Below are 16,815 nucleotides of genomic sequence, written 5' to 3' on the forward strand. Positions count from 1 at the left end.
ATGATATTATGTGAAGTTAAACAAATATACAAATTTTTATTTTTATTTTTTATGGCTAGCATATGTGGAAGAAGTTAAAAATAGCTTGTACAATTTTTGACATTTCATATCAACACCTGTTGGGCCCACCGTACAAGTTAGTAGATGTCAAAGTGTCATTTATACAAGGCAAAAACAATTTTATTAGCGCTTGATAAGGTTAATTATGGCTTGTACGAAAATTTGAAAATAAATCGAGTGACCAGCGCCACCTGTGAAACAACCATATGTCAAGGTCAAATTGATAGAGTCTCTATATAAGATATTGTAGGTTAGTTTTATTTTCCTGTTTTTGCAAAATATTAACTTTTAGCTAGAAAGTTAAGTATTATGGAATATTTTAAAATTATCAATCAATTAATCAAACAAACGAATTAGTATTTATTGCTTGAGCTTTACATTATTTTAAAAATGGTGTCAGAATGATATATCGTAAAAATTTACATGTTAATAAAATAAAATAATTTTGTTAATAGTTTATCATTTATTGTAATAAAAATACAGTTGAAGATTTTATTTCATCTTTCTCTTCTTAACCCCGGAGGCGTCAACGTTGCCGCCTTTTCTTTTCCCGCCTTTTTTCTTGTCCGCCATCTTATTGGAATTGAAATTTTTATTGAATTTTTTATTCTTTCCTTTGTGGCCCAGAATTTTCTTATTATAACCCTTGATCCATTTATCACGATTTTCTTCCCAGGCTAATTGTTTTGTACTTGAATTGTCCGTGTTCGATACGGCTTGACTCGACCCTTGTTTCTTATTTGTTGCGGTTTCTTCTAACAGCGTCGAGAACTCTTCGGCTGACGCGAAAAGTGATCCGAGATCATCATTACCTACGAAAGTATAAGTAAATAAGCATATAAAGAAAATAATTATTAATTACCTGTTGGAATGAATTTATTGTTGTTATCTGTCCGTCAGATATTTGAAACTAGTTTTGGATATCTATTTTTTTCTACATATTTGAATAAAAAATAATAAGAAACGTCAACAAAATGCTTGTTTTTGGAAATTTTTAAAAACCTAAAAGAATTAACCAAACTAATTAGGCAGCATAATATTTTTTCTATAAAACTATGGCTGTTACAACACGAGTATTAGTCTTGAAATGGATACAATCAAGCGCTCATAATCAATTTTGTTACTTTCACATCGCTGGGCAAACTGAATGATATTATATAATTAGATATAAACTATGTAAATATTTGAGAAGATCGCTCTTTAGCTATAAGGCTAATAATAATAACATAATATACTTATTTTGTTTCATTTGTTTTATGATATGTGTCTTGTTGTGCAATGTATGTTATTATTATTATTATTATTTGATTTTAACTGCAAAACTGTGATTGAAATTGGTGTGTCTCATCGCATTGCATTCGTAATTAATCTAATTATATGTGATACAAAATTAAATTAACATATTAGTTAAATATCACATTTGAAAGTATTTTCTGACCTTTAATCTTTAATTTGTTTTTAGCCGATTTCTTCCCGGGAACATCAATGTGGTCTTCGTCTTCACTGTCTTCAAGAAGTAATTCTACAACAAAGAATATTATATAGTAAAATGTGAAAACAAGTCATGGCTTAATTCTATTTATTTGTATTTATATATACTAATTTTGAAATTGAATCGACGCAATATCATTTGACATCTTGAATAATCGAATATATTCATTATTAATTCACTCAAAAATGCGTTATTAATGACAGCGCGTTTTCCGGAACGTTGGAAGTAAAATTAAAGTGGATATAAGCAGTGAACTGGAATATTGTTTTGTTTAATTCTAAAGATACTAGTTAAGAACTGTCGGTAGTGCATAAATACAAGTCTAAGGTTTGTTGTATTTTGCAATACTACTAAATATTTATTTAAATGAAGTATCGAATAACTTTGATTTGTTTTAATATATAAACTCCATGTCTAGTGTTTGTTTCAGATTTTTCGGCATGTTAAAATCGAACATTCGGTCCGCTTTCTGACGTCCGATACGATTTTGAAAATTTGTTTATAGAAATACGTGTACCTCAAAGTGTCAAAGTAAGACTTAAGAAATATTCTGACACTATAATCTATCGCTACGTTTTGTTCTAAGAAATAAATAACTACCGTCATCTTCGCCCGATAATGCTGGTTCATCTTCATCACCCGACAGGTCCAAATCACCGTCGCTGCCATCTAAAATAATAAAATACTATGGTACAAAATATAACATAACAAAGTGCTTAAATAATAATCGTTAGTGTAGCAAAATAGTAAATTTTATTAGACATCCAAACTCCACAGCCGAAACTATTGAAAATAACTTTATAAATAATTACGTCAGAATCGTCCGGGGAGAGAACACATTTTTTATATCAATGAAGTTATTTTTTTTAACATAAAAGTGCATTCTTAAGCTGTTGAATCATTGCTGAGTAAATAGCATTTTTTCTTTACAATAAATCATCAATAAGATTTAATTCATGGTTTTCAAGGACATTAAAATAATATACAACAAATTCCTACTTAAGAATATTCGCCATTATTTTCAGTTATGTTGTTAAAATATATGTCCACAAAAATATTGATTATTATTTTGAGTATAATTATATACCATAACTGTTAAAATCAAAAATCTTTATTCAATACAGAAGCATTACAATTACTTATTCGTTGTCAAATTAAAGACTACCACCGATTCGGAAAAGAAAACACCCTGACCTGAGAATAATCGGTGAAAACTCAGTGTACAGACATGATTAATCGAGGTTTTTTTCTTTGTGACATTTTTTCTTTGTGACATTGTGCTGATATTTATTTTAATAAAATGAAACATATTATTTATAAGATATATATTAAAAAGCGTGGAGATACTATTTATCAATATCCATTAAAGGTATTTAAATGTAATTATTTGTATAATTAAATGTAATTAAGTAAAAAAAAATTACCTAAAACTTTTTTTCGGTTTTTTTTCGATATTATCTACATTTAAACCGGTGGTAGCATTACATTTAATTTTATCTTGTAATATTACAATTCAACAGCGCTTTTAAACGGCTATTTGAATAAAGTTTATTTTAATTTTGAATATATTTCTTAAGCAATCAAATATAGATTTTAAAATGGTTCCTAATAATAAATATCATACCTTCGTCAACTCCTACATCGTCACCAATATCATCCGCATCATCCTCATCATCATCACCGAGTTCATCATCGCTTTGTTGTTCACCTTTCTTGGGACGTTTCCTCTTTGCCGCTTCCATTTCCGCTAAGAAATCCAAATCTTCATCTGATTCTGAAAGTGATACAAATTTTAAAGTAATCCTTACTAATAACCATACATTATCTGTTTATGTAATAATATTCAGCATATGTTTAAAGTGATGCACGATAATTTATCTTAAGGGGACTACATGAGCTAAATGCAAGTTTTATAATGCAAAAAAGTATATGATCCAATGCAGTAAACCAAATGAAAAAAATATATGATAATCTTCAGGATACATGCTAAGTATTTGTTATTTTGAAAACATGATATAATTAATTTGGTACGATAGAAAAAAATCACAAAGTTACCTCTAAAAAGATCTTTTAATCAATAATAACTATACTTATATACGTTCCATAATTCTGGTTTTTTGTCAGATTATTCTACAAGCAATATACTATTTAACCTGGGTGTCACTTTTTTAGTAAAATCAATAGATTTTTTTTAAATCCGATATTCTTATTTTCGAACAAAATGCGTACGCATGTGTGCGTAAACGCCGTGTACAGACAATGCCGGCCGAAGCCTGATGCTATACAGACGTGTCGATCTTTTCGCCGCATCAGTCATTACGTTACGAGATATTTTTTTGTAATTTTAATTGTAAATTCATTGTTTCATGTTTTCTTATAATAAATTTTATACTTTCTTGTAAATAAATATATTAAGTTAAAATAGTGTAGTAGTAATTAGGCATTTGTTTTTTTATTATATTATTTGTTATAAATTTTAATTGTGTAAATATGGGAAATAAAGTGAAACGCGTGAGGAAAACTAAAAAACGTTTATATAAATCAAGCGCCGAACATACACATGAACGATATTAAAAGGTAAGAGTATTTAATTAGTAAACATATTTTTTTTTTATAAATTATGAATATTGAAAACATCTATTAGAAAAATGTGCAATCAGTTCGCATATAATCAGATTTTTCGAGCCATTCTTAATAATTACGATAGAGTATTTGGTCAAAGGAAGGAAAACATCAATTGACTTTCATGGGGATCAAGTGACTACATTCGATCCCCATGAACCCGAAGCATTTTTTTTCATTATAACTACTATGACATATTAAGATACATATTTTTTAAATACATAATTTTATAATTAATAAAAATGTAATTACTAACATATATTTATTTTTTACAGAATAAAGAAAGTCGAAAACAATAACACGGAAGCTATTTATATTGCGTAAGAGTTTAATTTTATCGATTGTTTATAATAAGAATTAAAGTTATGTATGAACTAATTTTAATAATAATAAAAAAAAGTAAAGTCGTAACAAAAAAAATGTAATTGTTGTGAACCAGAGAACTAGAATATTTAGAAGTGTCATTTGTACGTAATTCATAAATTTAAATTTTTTTGTAACGTCCGCCATATTGGATTGAATATAGCAGCAATTCATGAATCGTGCATTGTCATCGAGATTAAATATGTGAGCCAACTTTCAGCTGAAAGTGGGTGTAATATTTATTCCAAGATTCCAGGACATATGTAATAACTTTAATACATACAAGTGAAATTAAATAAAAAAATTTAAAAAAAAATTAACTTTAAATGTTTTTTTTTTGTAATACTTAATATAAATAAAAATATTTTAAGTTTAATTAAATCAGTTTTATTTTTTAATCATTTTCGAATAACAGTCAAAAGCAATACAAATAATTCTAATATCCTATCTATTTTTATGAGATTTATGATTAAACCTATTATGATTAACCTTTCATTCATCAATGATTCAACCAAATCGAATTGACAACATTTTTTTCTAGTAAATATTTAGATTTTTTTTTTTAATTGAATATATATTTTTTCTTTATGAACCAATATTAATAAATCGAACAAATACTACGCTATATGTTACCCCACGGTCACTACACAACAGATTTCGAACACTTACGATTTTATTATATAAATAGATCATTAAACTTTTATAAAATGTTAAAAATTGGTATGTTTCAATATTTAGTATAAGAACTAATTGTGGTATAATAATATAAATAATAGAAAAAAAAGGTTAAAACTAACTGTCTATTTTATTGTATACAAAATATAAATAAAAATATTGTAAGTTTAATTGAATCAGTTTTATTTTATAATCATTTGTTAACTAACATCGAAAGAAATAAAAATAATTCTGTTGTCCTATCTATTTTTTATGAGATTTATGATTGATCTTACGTCCCTCGGTTTGACGCCATCTATTAGAATATTTGGGCGTAATCTCGTTACCTCGCTTAACCCTTAGTACACGGGCTTGCCGTTTTTGTCGATTTTGTAAGTGTGTGCGTGCGATTCTCAAGGGCACTTAGCTCTTGTAGTCCTCTTAAGCCCTCACAGACTAAGTTTCTTGCTGGTTCTTTTCCTTTACTCAAAACTTAACAAAAGTTTTGTGTTTTAGTATCTAAATATTCAATCACATCAACTGAATTGGAGAAGCATGATGGACTGAGCCCCAAAACTTCAAAAATCAAACAATTTCATAATGATAAATATATAGTTTTCTATGGAAGGAGGTCACGTACTATCTGGCAGTCGATCTACTTGTTTGTAAGCCTTGCTAATACACATTATGTATATAAATAACCAATCCCAATGGCTTCTTGCCATTGTCATGTTAAGGTTGGATTCGTATTTGTTACTCAACGCCACGGATCTGTATGACACTTGGCACATAGGTTACTTTTTTTCTTAAGAAAAATGTACCTAACACTTGCTTACCTCTTACCGCGAGCGGCTTGTACATAATAATCGAATTACTATTAGCTAATACCATGGAATATCAAATCTAAGTTTCGTTTATCGTTACTTTTTCTGTCATTGGAATATAGTATAGTTTTAAATGTAATTTTAGTTAATTTTTAATCGACATGTTACCTTGTGCCTTCGACCCAGTCACGGTGTCCAAGTATTTCTCAAAGTCCTCGCTGGTAACGGAGTCCGTGTCGCTGTCTTCGTCGTCCGAAGCGTTCGCTTCTCGTCGCTTTTGTAGGAAACTATAGATATATATTAAATAATTAGTTTCCTATAGAGAGATCTTTTAATTTCACCAAAAAATATTAGTCAACTATTTTAAGCAAAGTATCAATAACAAATAATATCAGATAATATATTAAAAAAACTTACTCATATAAGAATTTCTCATCCACGGGTATCTTCTTCACGTCTTCATTTAAATATGTCGATGAATTTACTGGGATACTTTTAAGTCCTGTAAAAAAATGTAACATTTTAAACCTTTCCATTTAAAGTGTGTCTCATGTCATGATCATATTTTACTATTTTATAAATCTAAAATGATTGTTGTGACACGTTAATCTCAGAATATCAGTCCGATGTGAAAAATATTCTAGTATTAGATAGACTATTTATTGGGAACGGAATAATTAGGTTTTGTGCAAGCCTGCCCGCCGGTAAGTACCACCAACTCATCATATATTTTACCGCCAAACAGGAGTACTCAGTATTGTTGTGTTCACAGGCACAAGGCACATAACATTCGTTTCCAAGGTTGGTGGCGTTTTGCTGATAGTAATTATTTCCTAAAGCGCCAATGTCTATGAGTGGTGGTGACCACTTATCATCAGGTGGCATATTTGTCGGGCCGCCTACTTATATCATAAAAAACTTTTTTATATCACAATTAAAATTATTTTCACTATTATATAACAGAAAGTCAGTCGTGTAGACGCTTCAGCTATTACCACATCCAATGAACAATTACACTGTAAGAATTGCACCATGGCATCAACAATGGGAACTAAGCGTGCCTCATGTGTCTGTAATTGTGATGATGTCCTAACCGATTTCCGCTCTCGGCTGTCATTTTAAATAAGATGCTGCACGAGTTATATTATAGTGGATAGATGTGTACGCAAAGTGCAAATACAAGTGCACTCTTTATCACTTTATAATCCGACTAGACGGGGAACCCTGCATGACCGGAAAGAGTTCAAGTGCAGTACCAACGACTCTACTTGCTTGTATAATACTTATATTACTAAGTATTTTGTTAGTCACACTATGCGTGGCGACAAGATGCATTAACGCCCCCCTCCCCCCGAGACGACAATTAGAAACTAAGAAATTAGATAAATATTGTAATACCTTTCGCTGTATAATTCTTCCTCACTGCGAACTTTGGATGGGATCCTTTGACCTTCTTAACATCGCCCTCGTCGTGTCTGTCCGATCTTTTCTTCGGGTTCTTGAACACGAATCGATCCAAAAATCGTATACCGGCAAAATCTTTGAGTGGGTCACCACTGTACTGTATAATTTGATCTGTAAAATAAATATATATCTATATACACATATATAAATATATATCTAATATTCCTTTTTAACATTTCAATTAGCCGTAAAACTTGTGCTATGAGCCGCATATAGTCCACGCGGTCAAAAACTAACATTTTTGTGGCTTTTACATCACTAAAATCGTTGCGTAACATTAAATCACATTTATTTAGCTTTATTTCGATTATTACTTCTCAGTTTACTAAACATTTTCAATGCTCAACCCTCATTGGTCGCCCATTCCGTCATCAGCTGCTTTCGACCAATGACAATTCAGATTTTAATAATATTAATTAATCTTACTTTGATCACCGGTTTAAAAACTGGAGATTAAATACTAATACTGTTATTCAACTATGTCAATGCAATTTAGGATCATAAATCATAAAATAAGACGATTTTAAAATATTTATAGGAATCTTGAACTTGGATATAAAAATATTTAATTTGAACAACAGTTCAATGGTGTATGAAACTTAAATTGGGTCATTGTCTATTTCCAATCCCAATAAAAACCTATCGTTGTAGGGAAAACTTGTAACTTAAGGCTTTACTAAATATTAATAAAACAAATCGTACCATTCATCAACTTTTCTGCAAAGAGTTTAACACTGGGGTGGTAGTGTTTTGCGAGTGGCAACAGCTCCAGATACGCTGAACAGTGAGCTCCGGAGAAAGCGGGGTTGCGGGCGTAGGGGTTGTAATCAGTTATAACCTGCAAATTGTCAAATACAAATATGTATTATTAACGAAAGGCTTGACCACATTCACAGCTGTTAGTAAGCAACAGTTTTGAAATGAAACACGCCTCGCCCAAGAATATTCATTTGTACATATCAAATGCAGTAGATACATTTCTTATTTACGGCTAAAAAATGAGCGGTAATGGTCACGACTCCTTCTGACCATAGTTATACTTTAGAATAGACGATGAGTGGGTGGTACCACAAGCTAATAGAATTTGAAATTTAATATATTAGTTAATTTATGCAATCTAAATATATAAACACTCTACCTTTTCCATATTTATAGTCTTCTTAAACTGTATCTTGGCTGTGACTTCTTTCTCCTCCTGTTCCTCTTCCTGTTCATCGGGTTTAACCCTGGCGTGGTACCAGCCCGTGACTGCGGCCGAGCGACGCTTCTTGGGCTTTATGTTGCCCTGGTCATCGATTTTCAGATCAACGTATGTTTCTTCTTCGTCGTCATCTTAAAATATAGAATTAATTTATTATAAAATACAAACATACATGTTTTCAAGTCTGAGATTTGATATATTATCTAAAATTAATCTCAATTGACCAATAAATACTTGAATAATAACGGTTATACGGTGGTTATTAAAGTTTTCAAATTATTAATAAATAACACTGAATGACGGTTTAATCAGCTTTCATGAAAAATCTACCGACTCACGCACCATGTTACCAAAGTCTGTTGTTGTCCTCATGTTGATGAGGCTTACTATACTATAATCTTTCAGGAGAGGAGCCGCACCCTCTTCCGTCAAAGCTGATTCCAGATATTTTACTGATTTTAGCTACTCTTTTTAGATATAATGTTACAATAATAAAAAATAAATCAATTTTTTTGAAGCATCTGAGGGTACCGCGGTCGTAATAGACTTATAGCTATTGCAGAACTCTTACCTATTAACAGATCTTTTTTATCTCCCTTTAGAAGATCAATTTTCTTCTGTTCGACTTTCTCTTCTTCAATTTTTTCTGTCTCTTCTAGTGTCTTATCTATTGTTTCGTTGATATCTGTCACTGTATCCTCTGCGTCTTCTTTGATTTCTTCTTTTTCATCATTTGTTTCCTCTTTTATTTCCTAAAACATAAACTACTATATTAAATAAATACTTCTTAGCACTAACATTGAAAACACACAATTTATATCACTTTCATCAATTGAATTTTGAATTAATTTTAATTTAATAAAAAAGAATCTGATAGCAACACAACACGTGTAGAATAATTTGGTCACAGAATTGATCTGAAGTAACCAGAATGGTGAAGCTTTGTATTTCTGTTATTAAAACATTCAATAATAATAAATGTATTTTACCTCTTTTATCTCCCTCTTACTCCAAACCAACTTTATAGCGTCTTTCTTCTCCTTATTCTTCAAGACCTGTGATATCAAGAACAGCATCCCACAAGCCTGCGCGGGCGTCATGTAGCAACACAGCTGCAGCAGGCGCTTGATGAATGACGTCACGCGCTCGATGTTGCTGTCCTGCTTCAGCGACTTGTATATGAGCGAGAACAGCAGAGCCGAGTGGGTCGTGTTGAAAATATCCGCGTTGGTCAGCTTGCGGTACAGGGCGGTGTAGTATCTGGAATCAATATGTAATATTTCTTTTTTTTTTACATGTAAACATTTTTTTATTTAAAATTAGCTGTACATGTTTGTATGTTTTTAATGAGGTTGTAATCTAGAGCTCTTAAAACGTACATATAGATTTTGACTTTGAATTGGCATGATGTTGTTGACATTATAGTTTTGTTCTAAGACGTTAAATTAAAGTGAATATAATATTATAAAGTGGGATTATGTACAGAGTTGTAACTTGTAAGTTATTATCAAAAAAAAAATGATAATACTTAAGAATTAGAAGAAAAGGAAGCGACATATCTTAATTTTACAACTTCACATATAAAGCCAAGCCAAGCCAAGAGTGAGCGACTAAGAGTAGAGACAGCAAAAAAATAATATCTTGAGTTTATTTTATTAGAAACGAATCGATTGAACGCGGGAAAGAGCGCCCTCACTCGTGACTAATTTAAGCTCGCGCACCTGTCGCCGGCGGCGCGGCTGTGGCCGGCGGTGTGGTGCAGCAGCGCCAGCGCGTGGATGGCGACGCCGAAGCCGGCCAGGTGCACGAGGCGGTGCACGGCGTCCGCGTGCTCGTCGGCCGCCGCCAGCCGCGAGCGCTCCGCGAACGGGTACGCGCGCTTCACGCCCGTCAGGATGGCCGACATCAGCCGCGAGTCGATCTCGCCCTGCGCACCGCACCCGCACCGTTACCCCCGCGTACTGCCGCCCCCTCCCACGGGGAGTGCCGTGGGATAGAGTTACAGTATTTGAGATATGGAAATCCCATCGGATGATACTCGCATACGACCGAACGGTTCGGACGCTGAACAGACGTCGCAGCCTGCTTTCCAGGACGTTGTGTAAAAATTTTTCAACAGCTCGTTAAATTGACAAGTTAAACATGAGACTTATTTTGTAAAACGATAATAGTAACGTCGGTATCGTAATAACATCCATGTAAAATACATAGTTAAAATTATTTAATATAATAAATTAAATATTAAACTGACCTTCTTAATCGAAGCTTTGAAGAACGAAAAATATATCCTTATCAGATTTTCAGCAATTTTGCTATCATCTTTACCGAGATAAAACTGATTTAAAAAACAGACACCATAATACTGAGCCCGGGGTGATATGTTTGTTCTGAAACCAAAAAAAATTAAACCATTAAATCATTTGCAACTTTAATTTACAGGCTGGTAATAGATCTCTTATAAATGTAATCGAAGTAAGTAATGCTAACAAATGCACCAATATTAATTACTATTAATATCTCTACTTTTATTTAATTAAATATGAATTTATCTAAATAATAATGGTTAAAATTGTGAAAAATTATTAGTATTTGACTAGCTTTAAATCGTTAATATCCGTTTAAGATTTAAGTTTTCTAAGATTCATCCCACGAAAGCTCCCAAAGGAAATTGACATTGTACACTCATCATTTAATACGAGACATTCTTTAGCCAAATTTCTTGTTTTGCATTGATACATGCCAGTATTTTGTTCTTAGACTTCGGCCTTGGACTCATGGAATGTACTAGAATGAGGGTGTAGATCCAGCACTCAACTGTGACTTTATTGCTCAATACACCCACACAGAGTCCTTCCATCGTGTGACCTATATATGTTCAATTAGGATTGATAGTAATTGTGGTACATTACCTAAATAACATTTTTTCAATTTCAATCAAAACAACACTCTTCATATTCGGATGGTTGTACAGCAGCTGACAGAGATGGTAGATCACTTTAGACGCCACGCCTTGGTTTGGATCACCAAGCTTGTTTATTATATTCATGAGTAACATCTGAAAATAAATTCTATTAGAATATTGCTCATATATTATACTGGAAACCCGGCAGTTGCTCTGTCTGTGTGTATATACTAATAGTGAAGGGATTTTTTTTTTCTCCCCTCCTTAATGGCATTTACATATCTTGTTTGTGAGATAGTCATAAGAATTAGTTGGAGTGTATGCAAGTTGATGCGCTGCAGTGACATCTAGCGGCAATTTAAACAGAAAAAAATCAATTTGAAAAGGTATTGTATAAAATCCTTTGCCATGTAAAAATGTGACGATTGAGAGTAAGGACAGCAAAAAAATTTAAAATAGATTATATTTGTTAAGTTTTATTTTATTAAAAAAACTTGTTATCGTGCGCAGCTTCGCTCGCATTATGTTTTAAGTATAAAAAGTAGTGTATGTCCTTCCTTGGAATTCATGTTTGCTTCATACCAAATATCATCTCATTCGGTGTAGTGGTTTGGCCGTGAAATAGCAACAGGACAGACTGATACATTCGCATATATAATAATAGTATAGATAATTAATTTTACAAGGAGGTGCTCGTGTTAATAAATCTATACAAACATCAATGTTTATATATAAAATAATTTTATTTGAATTAAGAACTAATAATATTTAATATAATAGATGATAGTGTAGACCAATACATACAAACATGTGAAAATTAATGAAAGCTATATATATGTGTGTGTATAAAGGACATCTTTATTGTAAGATCCTTGAATTCTTTAACTCTAGTGTAAAATATATTTTGTTATACCTTTTCTCTTTCCGGGTGATGCATTAGAAGATAGGACATAGCGCTGACAGCCTTCTCTTTATTCGCTTCTACAGAGTCGTGTGCAAATTTATTCAAAGCCTCTACATATGCTGAAATAATATTCATATTTTATTATTAAGATATAAAGCCAATTTCAATGTTACTGTACAGTTTTTATATTTGCCAAGTTTTGTTTAGTGCAATCTCAAGATTCATTCAGAGTTCACTTATATATGACATACATATATAATTATATTTAACTAACATAACTGTATTTTTAGATGTTGAAAAAGAGTGACTGCTCGTTTCTTACTGGTTCTTCTCGGTAGAATCGACTTTCCGATCCTTATTATTATTTTATTTGATTTTGATTATTAAATGACGATTCAAAAGTGCTTGTTAAAGTCTACTTGAATAAAGTATATTTTGAATTTTGCCCTGTAGGTGTTTTAATACTGTGAAAATCGTATATTCAAATCCACAACACGGTTGTGATATACATGCACAATCAATACTATTACTAGAATTAATTGTTCAGTTAAAGTATATCAAATATTGTGTCCAAACTGAACTTGTTTGAGGTGAACTTTTGCTACACATACACCTCCACGAACCTCCTTTGGAGAAGTGTGGCGAAATAAATTCCTAATTATCTCCTCAAGATAAAGGATGGCCTAAACCCAGTAGTGGAACATTTTTAGGCTTTCTATATTTTTAATGTGCTAAATTTGTCGTTGACTTACTTCCATAGAGTTCTTTGAGCTGATCTTCGAAGTACCAGAGCTTTAAAACGTTACGTTTTGCCTGCTTGTTACCAGATGTCATCTCGTCCACTTTATCTAAAGGGTGCTGTGTAAAGGTTCTCAACTTGACATTTGGGATGAGCAGTTCTGAGATTAGGAGTTCTGATAATGCATCTGTAAAACGAACATAAAAAATAAAATAACTGCTTAATAAATAATTGAATTCCAAAAAAATATATTTTAAATTAGAATGTTGCATTGGAAAGTGTGAGTTAAACGTAAAAAACATACGTACAAAACACATAAAATTAAATAGTTTTTTGTCAAATAAATGGTATGTTGACCTGAAGTATATAAATGGATGAGAAAGTTTATTGTAATTTATTTTTCAACTAAATGTCAATAAACTGATGCAAACTACATATTAGAAATATGTCCACATTTTGATCACAGCGGCCATTATCAAAGAAGATCAACTTACAAATATAAGTACACTAAACCAACCGTACCTATTATAACAATCCCATCCTTCTTCTTGGCTGGTTTCACATTATTTATAAGATTCCTTAACGCTGTCAAATTGTGGATTGGATTATCCTGAAACAAAGAAATAAAATTGACCATTTTTTAGACTCAGGTTCCATCGCAAGACACTAATTATAGTGAAAAACAGCATTGTAAATCTGTGTATTTGAAAAGAGCAACTATGCGAGTTTTGAGAGGTTGCTTTCCGAAACGGTGGTAGAGTTGAAATATTGACGATTCAAAAACACTTCATTGTGAAGTTTAAGTGTATAAAATTGATTTGAATTTATGAAATGTATTTTAAGCATTTAAGAATTCAGAACCTTTTTGAAACAATATATACATATAATAATATTATAATCTTAAGGTATGCTACACTAAGTACATTCAAAAATTTTATTTCAAATAAGATCCGGGTCTTTGGAAATAGAGAAATACTTTTAAAAGATAACTGCTCAAAACTTGTCACATTTAAGAAAATAAATAGTATCACAGTTAATCTACACATGATTATTTTATCAGAACTGTTGTGACAATAGTTGTGTGAATTTAAATATGTATAAACAATTGTATAGTTAAATATAGGGTCTTTTTTTGAAAGGGCACTTTTATTTTGTATATTAATATGGTAGTTTTAATAGTTCACACATAACAATTTTACAAGCTTTTGTATTGCTTCACCTTTTAGATGTTAGTCAAATAATATAACCACTATAAAATCAATTCAAACCTTACTAAATATATAGAAAAGATTGACTTAACAGCTTACAAGATTTTAGTAGTTTTAAATTCATTATAAGGTAGCTTATCTGTCGTGCTTCGACAGGACATTAAGATTGAAAAACCAACATAAAAAGCAAAATTCTTGTTTTTTCTGGTTAGGAAAATAGAAATTCTTATCATTTATTAACTGTATATTATGCATGTGTTATACATATAAAACTTCCAATTGATTCACTCCGTTTATCAATGAATCTTATTAAAATCCATTGCATAGTTTACAATACTATTTTTAAAAATGGTGGAAAGCAACTTTGTTTCGTACTATGTATAGATTTATAATATATACATCTATAGCCTATTCCAATGGAAGTAGGAAAAAAGATAAACAAACCTTAGATTTACGTATTTCAGCTATATTGTGTACTATTAAGAGTTTATGATTAATATACCTTTAATTATAATACAAAACTATTACACTTAGCTACTTATTTCCACTTTAATTTTACTTCCAAAATTCTGATAACAATTTTGTCTACGTTCAAAGCGCCATTTTTTCGCAATACATAGTGAATATCGTAGATTAATCAAGCTCTCAACCAATGATATGTTGAGAATGATAGGTAGTTTATTTGGCTTTTTTCCTGTTATAATTGAAATAGAGTATACATTACCTGTATTAATATAGTAGCTGCAGCTACCCTGTCCCCTATTGTACCCTTTGTGAGCAAAGTGCGAGCCCATTGTTGATCAGAAGAACCACTTCTGCTTGATTCTGGAAATCAAATTTTTAACCATATTACATTTTTCTGTAATTCTGTCAATAGAAAAAAAATAAAAATTGATTTGTAATTTGAGAGAATATGCTTTATAACATTTGTAGTTGTTCATACGATTAAAGTAGGACTATATAGTTCAATGTAAATATTATGTTTTATTTTAAAAGAAAAAGATTCTTGACTCCTTAATGTATATTAATGTAATGTGTATACATTTTTAATTTTAATATTGTAATAATATAATACAGTAATAGATTAATTGAAGATTTTAAAAGTGTCTATATCTAAAATCCCAATGCAGTATAACTTTTTTACCTAATTGTTACAAAAAAAAGTTATACGACCTATAGCTTGATCCCTATTTTAATATTATATTTTTATTCTTATCAAAATATTTAAATTAATATCCTTACTGGTTTCATAAGCTAATGTATCTCCGTGCAAAGCGCTACTTGCTTCTTTTCTAAGTTCTTCGATCTTTTCATCTGGCAGACTTGTATTTGATGATGGTTCCTCAGGTAACTAAAAGTAATAATCATGTAAGTATAGTTTTGAAATGTTGAAGAATTACTTCTGTGACTTGGTGCTAAATAAAGGATTAATGTCAATAACCCTTACTTTTGTTAATCAAAATATATCATGCCTTTTTAAGTAACATTGATTGTTTTAGTATGGTGAAGCTTGAGGTATAGAACAAATAAATTCATGATTTTTGTGAGTATTTGGGAATTTAAAATTTGGTTTTAATTCTTCTCAAAAATCTACTTTGGTTGAAAGTATATTAGTCATATATAATATTATACATTAAATAGTCACACGACGGAAGACGCTGTCATAAAAATGTTCCATCAATTGAAATTTGAATTTAAACATTTTAAGCATATGTTTTAAAGAAAACACTTTTACCTGTTGATACCATTTTTTCTTTTCAGCATATTCTAAAGTTTCTGCAAAATGTTTAGCAATTCCATAACCTTTCTTTTCGTCTGCATTTTTGTCAACTTTGCCGTAGTTTGTATATGCCTCGTCAACTAATATGTTTTCTTCAAACCTTTTATGCTTCATTGTTTAAAATTTACGACCATTTGCCGATTTTTAAATATTATATCGTAACAATAATAAAAGCATGTGAAATGTGGTATTAGGTTTTACATTATAATATGTCTATATGACAGATGTTGACATAAGTTTTGACGTTTGGTAATGTTTTATAATGCTTAGAACATAATATATGAAACATTATTAAGATTTACTTTACAAAGCTTTTTTTTTAAATAAATATTTTAAAATCTAACAAAACATGTATATATTATATATTATATCAATAAAATATGCAATCTTAGTTATTCATTAATATTTTTATCTTATTACATTTACATTAGGAGGATACTATACTAATAAATTTTTATTGGGATTAGGATCATGCAATATTTTCTTATAAGCATGCTTAAGCGCGCACATACTTCTTTTGTACTGTAATTAGAGCTTGTTCTGTTAGGCTATTGCCAGGAGGTTGGGTTAAATTTTCTTCCAGCATGTGTATATTATATGTC

At 30.8% G+C, this 16,815-nt stretch overlaps 1 protein-coding gene across 1 annotated transcript; it reads right to left on the reverse strand.

The window, feature by feature from the left end:
- Positions 1-513: 513 nt before the first annotated feature.
- LOC125074037 (CCAAT/enhancer-binding protein zeta) lies at positions 514-16,415 on the reverse strand. The gene is made up of 20 exons (XM_047685216.1): positions 16,169-16,415; positions 15,676-15,784; positions 15,158-15,258; positions 13,748-13,835; positions 13,239-13,412; positions 12,496-12,605; positions 11,590-11,735; positions 10,932-11,067; positions 10,402-10,607; positions 9,670-9,940; positions 9,252-9,432; positions 8,618-8,811; positions 8,182-8,317; positions 7,414-7,590; positions 6,433-6,517; positions 6,184-6,302; positions 3,177-3,326; positions 2,153-2,221; positions 1,499-1,582; positions 514-872 (listed from the first exon to the last, which is right to left on the reverse strand). The coding sequence occupies exons 1-20, from the start codon at positions 16,325-16,327 to the stop codon at positions 553-555; spliced, it is 3,015 nt and encodes a 1,004-aa protein (XP_047541172.1). The 5' UTR covers positions 16,328-16,415; the 3' UTR covers positions 514-552.
- Positions 16,416-16,815: the final 400 nt, after the last annotated feature.

Source organism: Vanessa atalanta, chromosome 26 (genome assembly GCF_905147765.1).
Source record: "Vanessa atalanta chromosome 26, ilVanAtal1.2, whole genome shotgun sequence".
NCBI lineage: Eukaryota > Metazoa > Arthropoda > Insecta > Lepidoptera > Nymphalidae > Vanessa > Vanessa atalanta.

Excerpts from the sequence above, each read along its gene's own strand:
- LOC125074037 (XM_047685216.1), bottom strand. The coding sequence starts at position 16,327 with ATGAAGCATAAAAGGTTTGAAGAAAACATATTAGTTGACGAGGCATAT. Across the intron at positions 3,327-6,183 it reads GACTGGGTCGAAGGCACAAG|AATCAGATGAAGATTTGGAT; the intron begins GTAACATGTCGA and ends TATCACTTTCAG. Across the intron at positions 2,222-3,176 it reads CGATGTAGGAGTTGACGAAG|ATGGCAGCGACGGTGATTTG; the intron begins GTATGATATTTA and ends TTATTATTTTAG.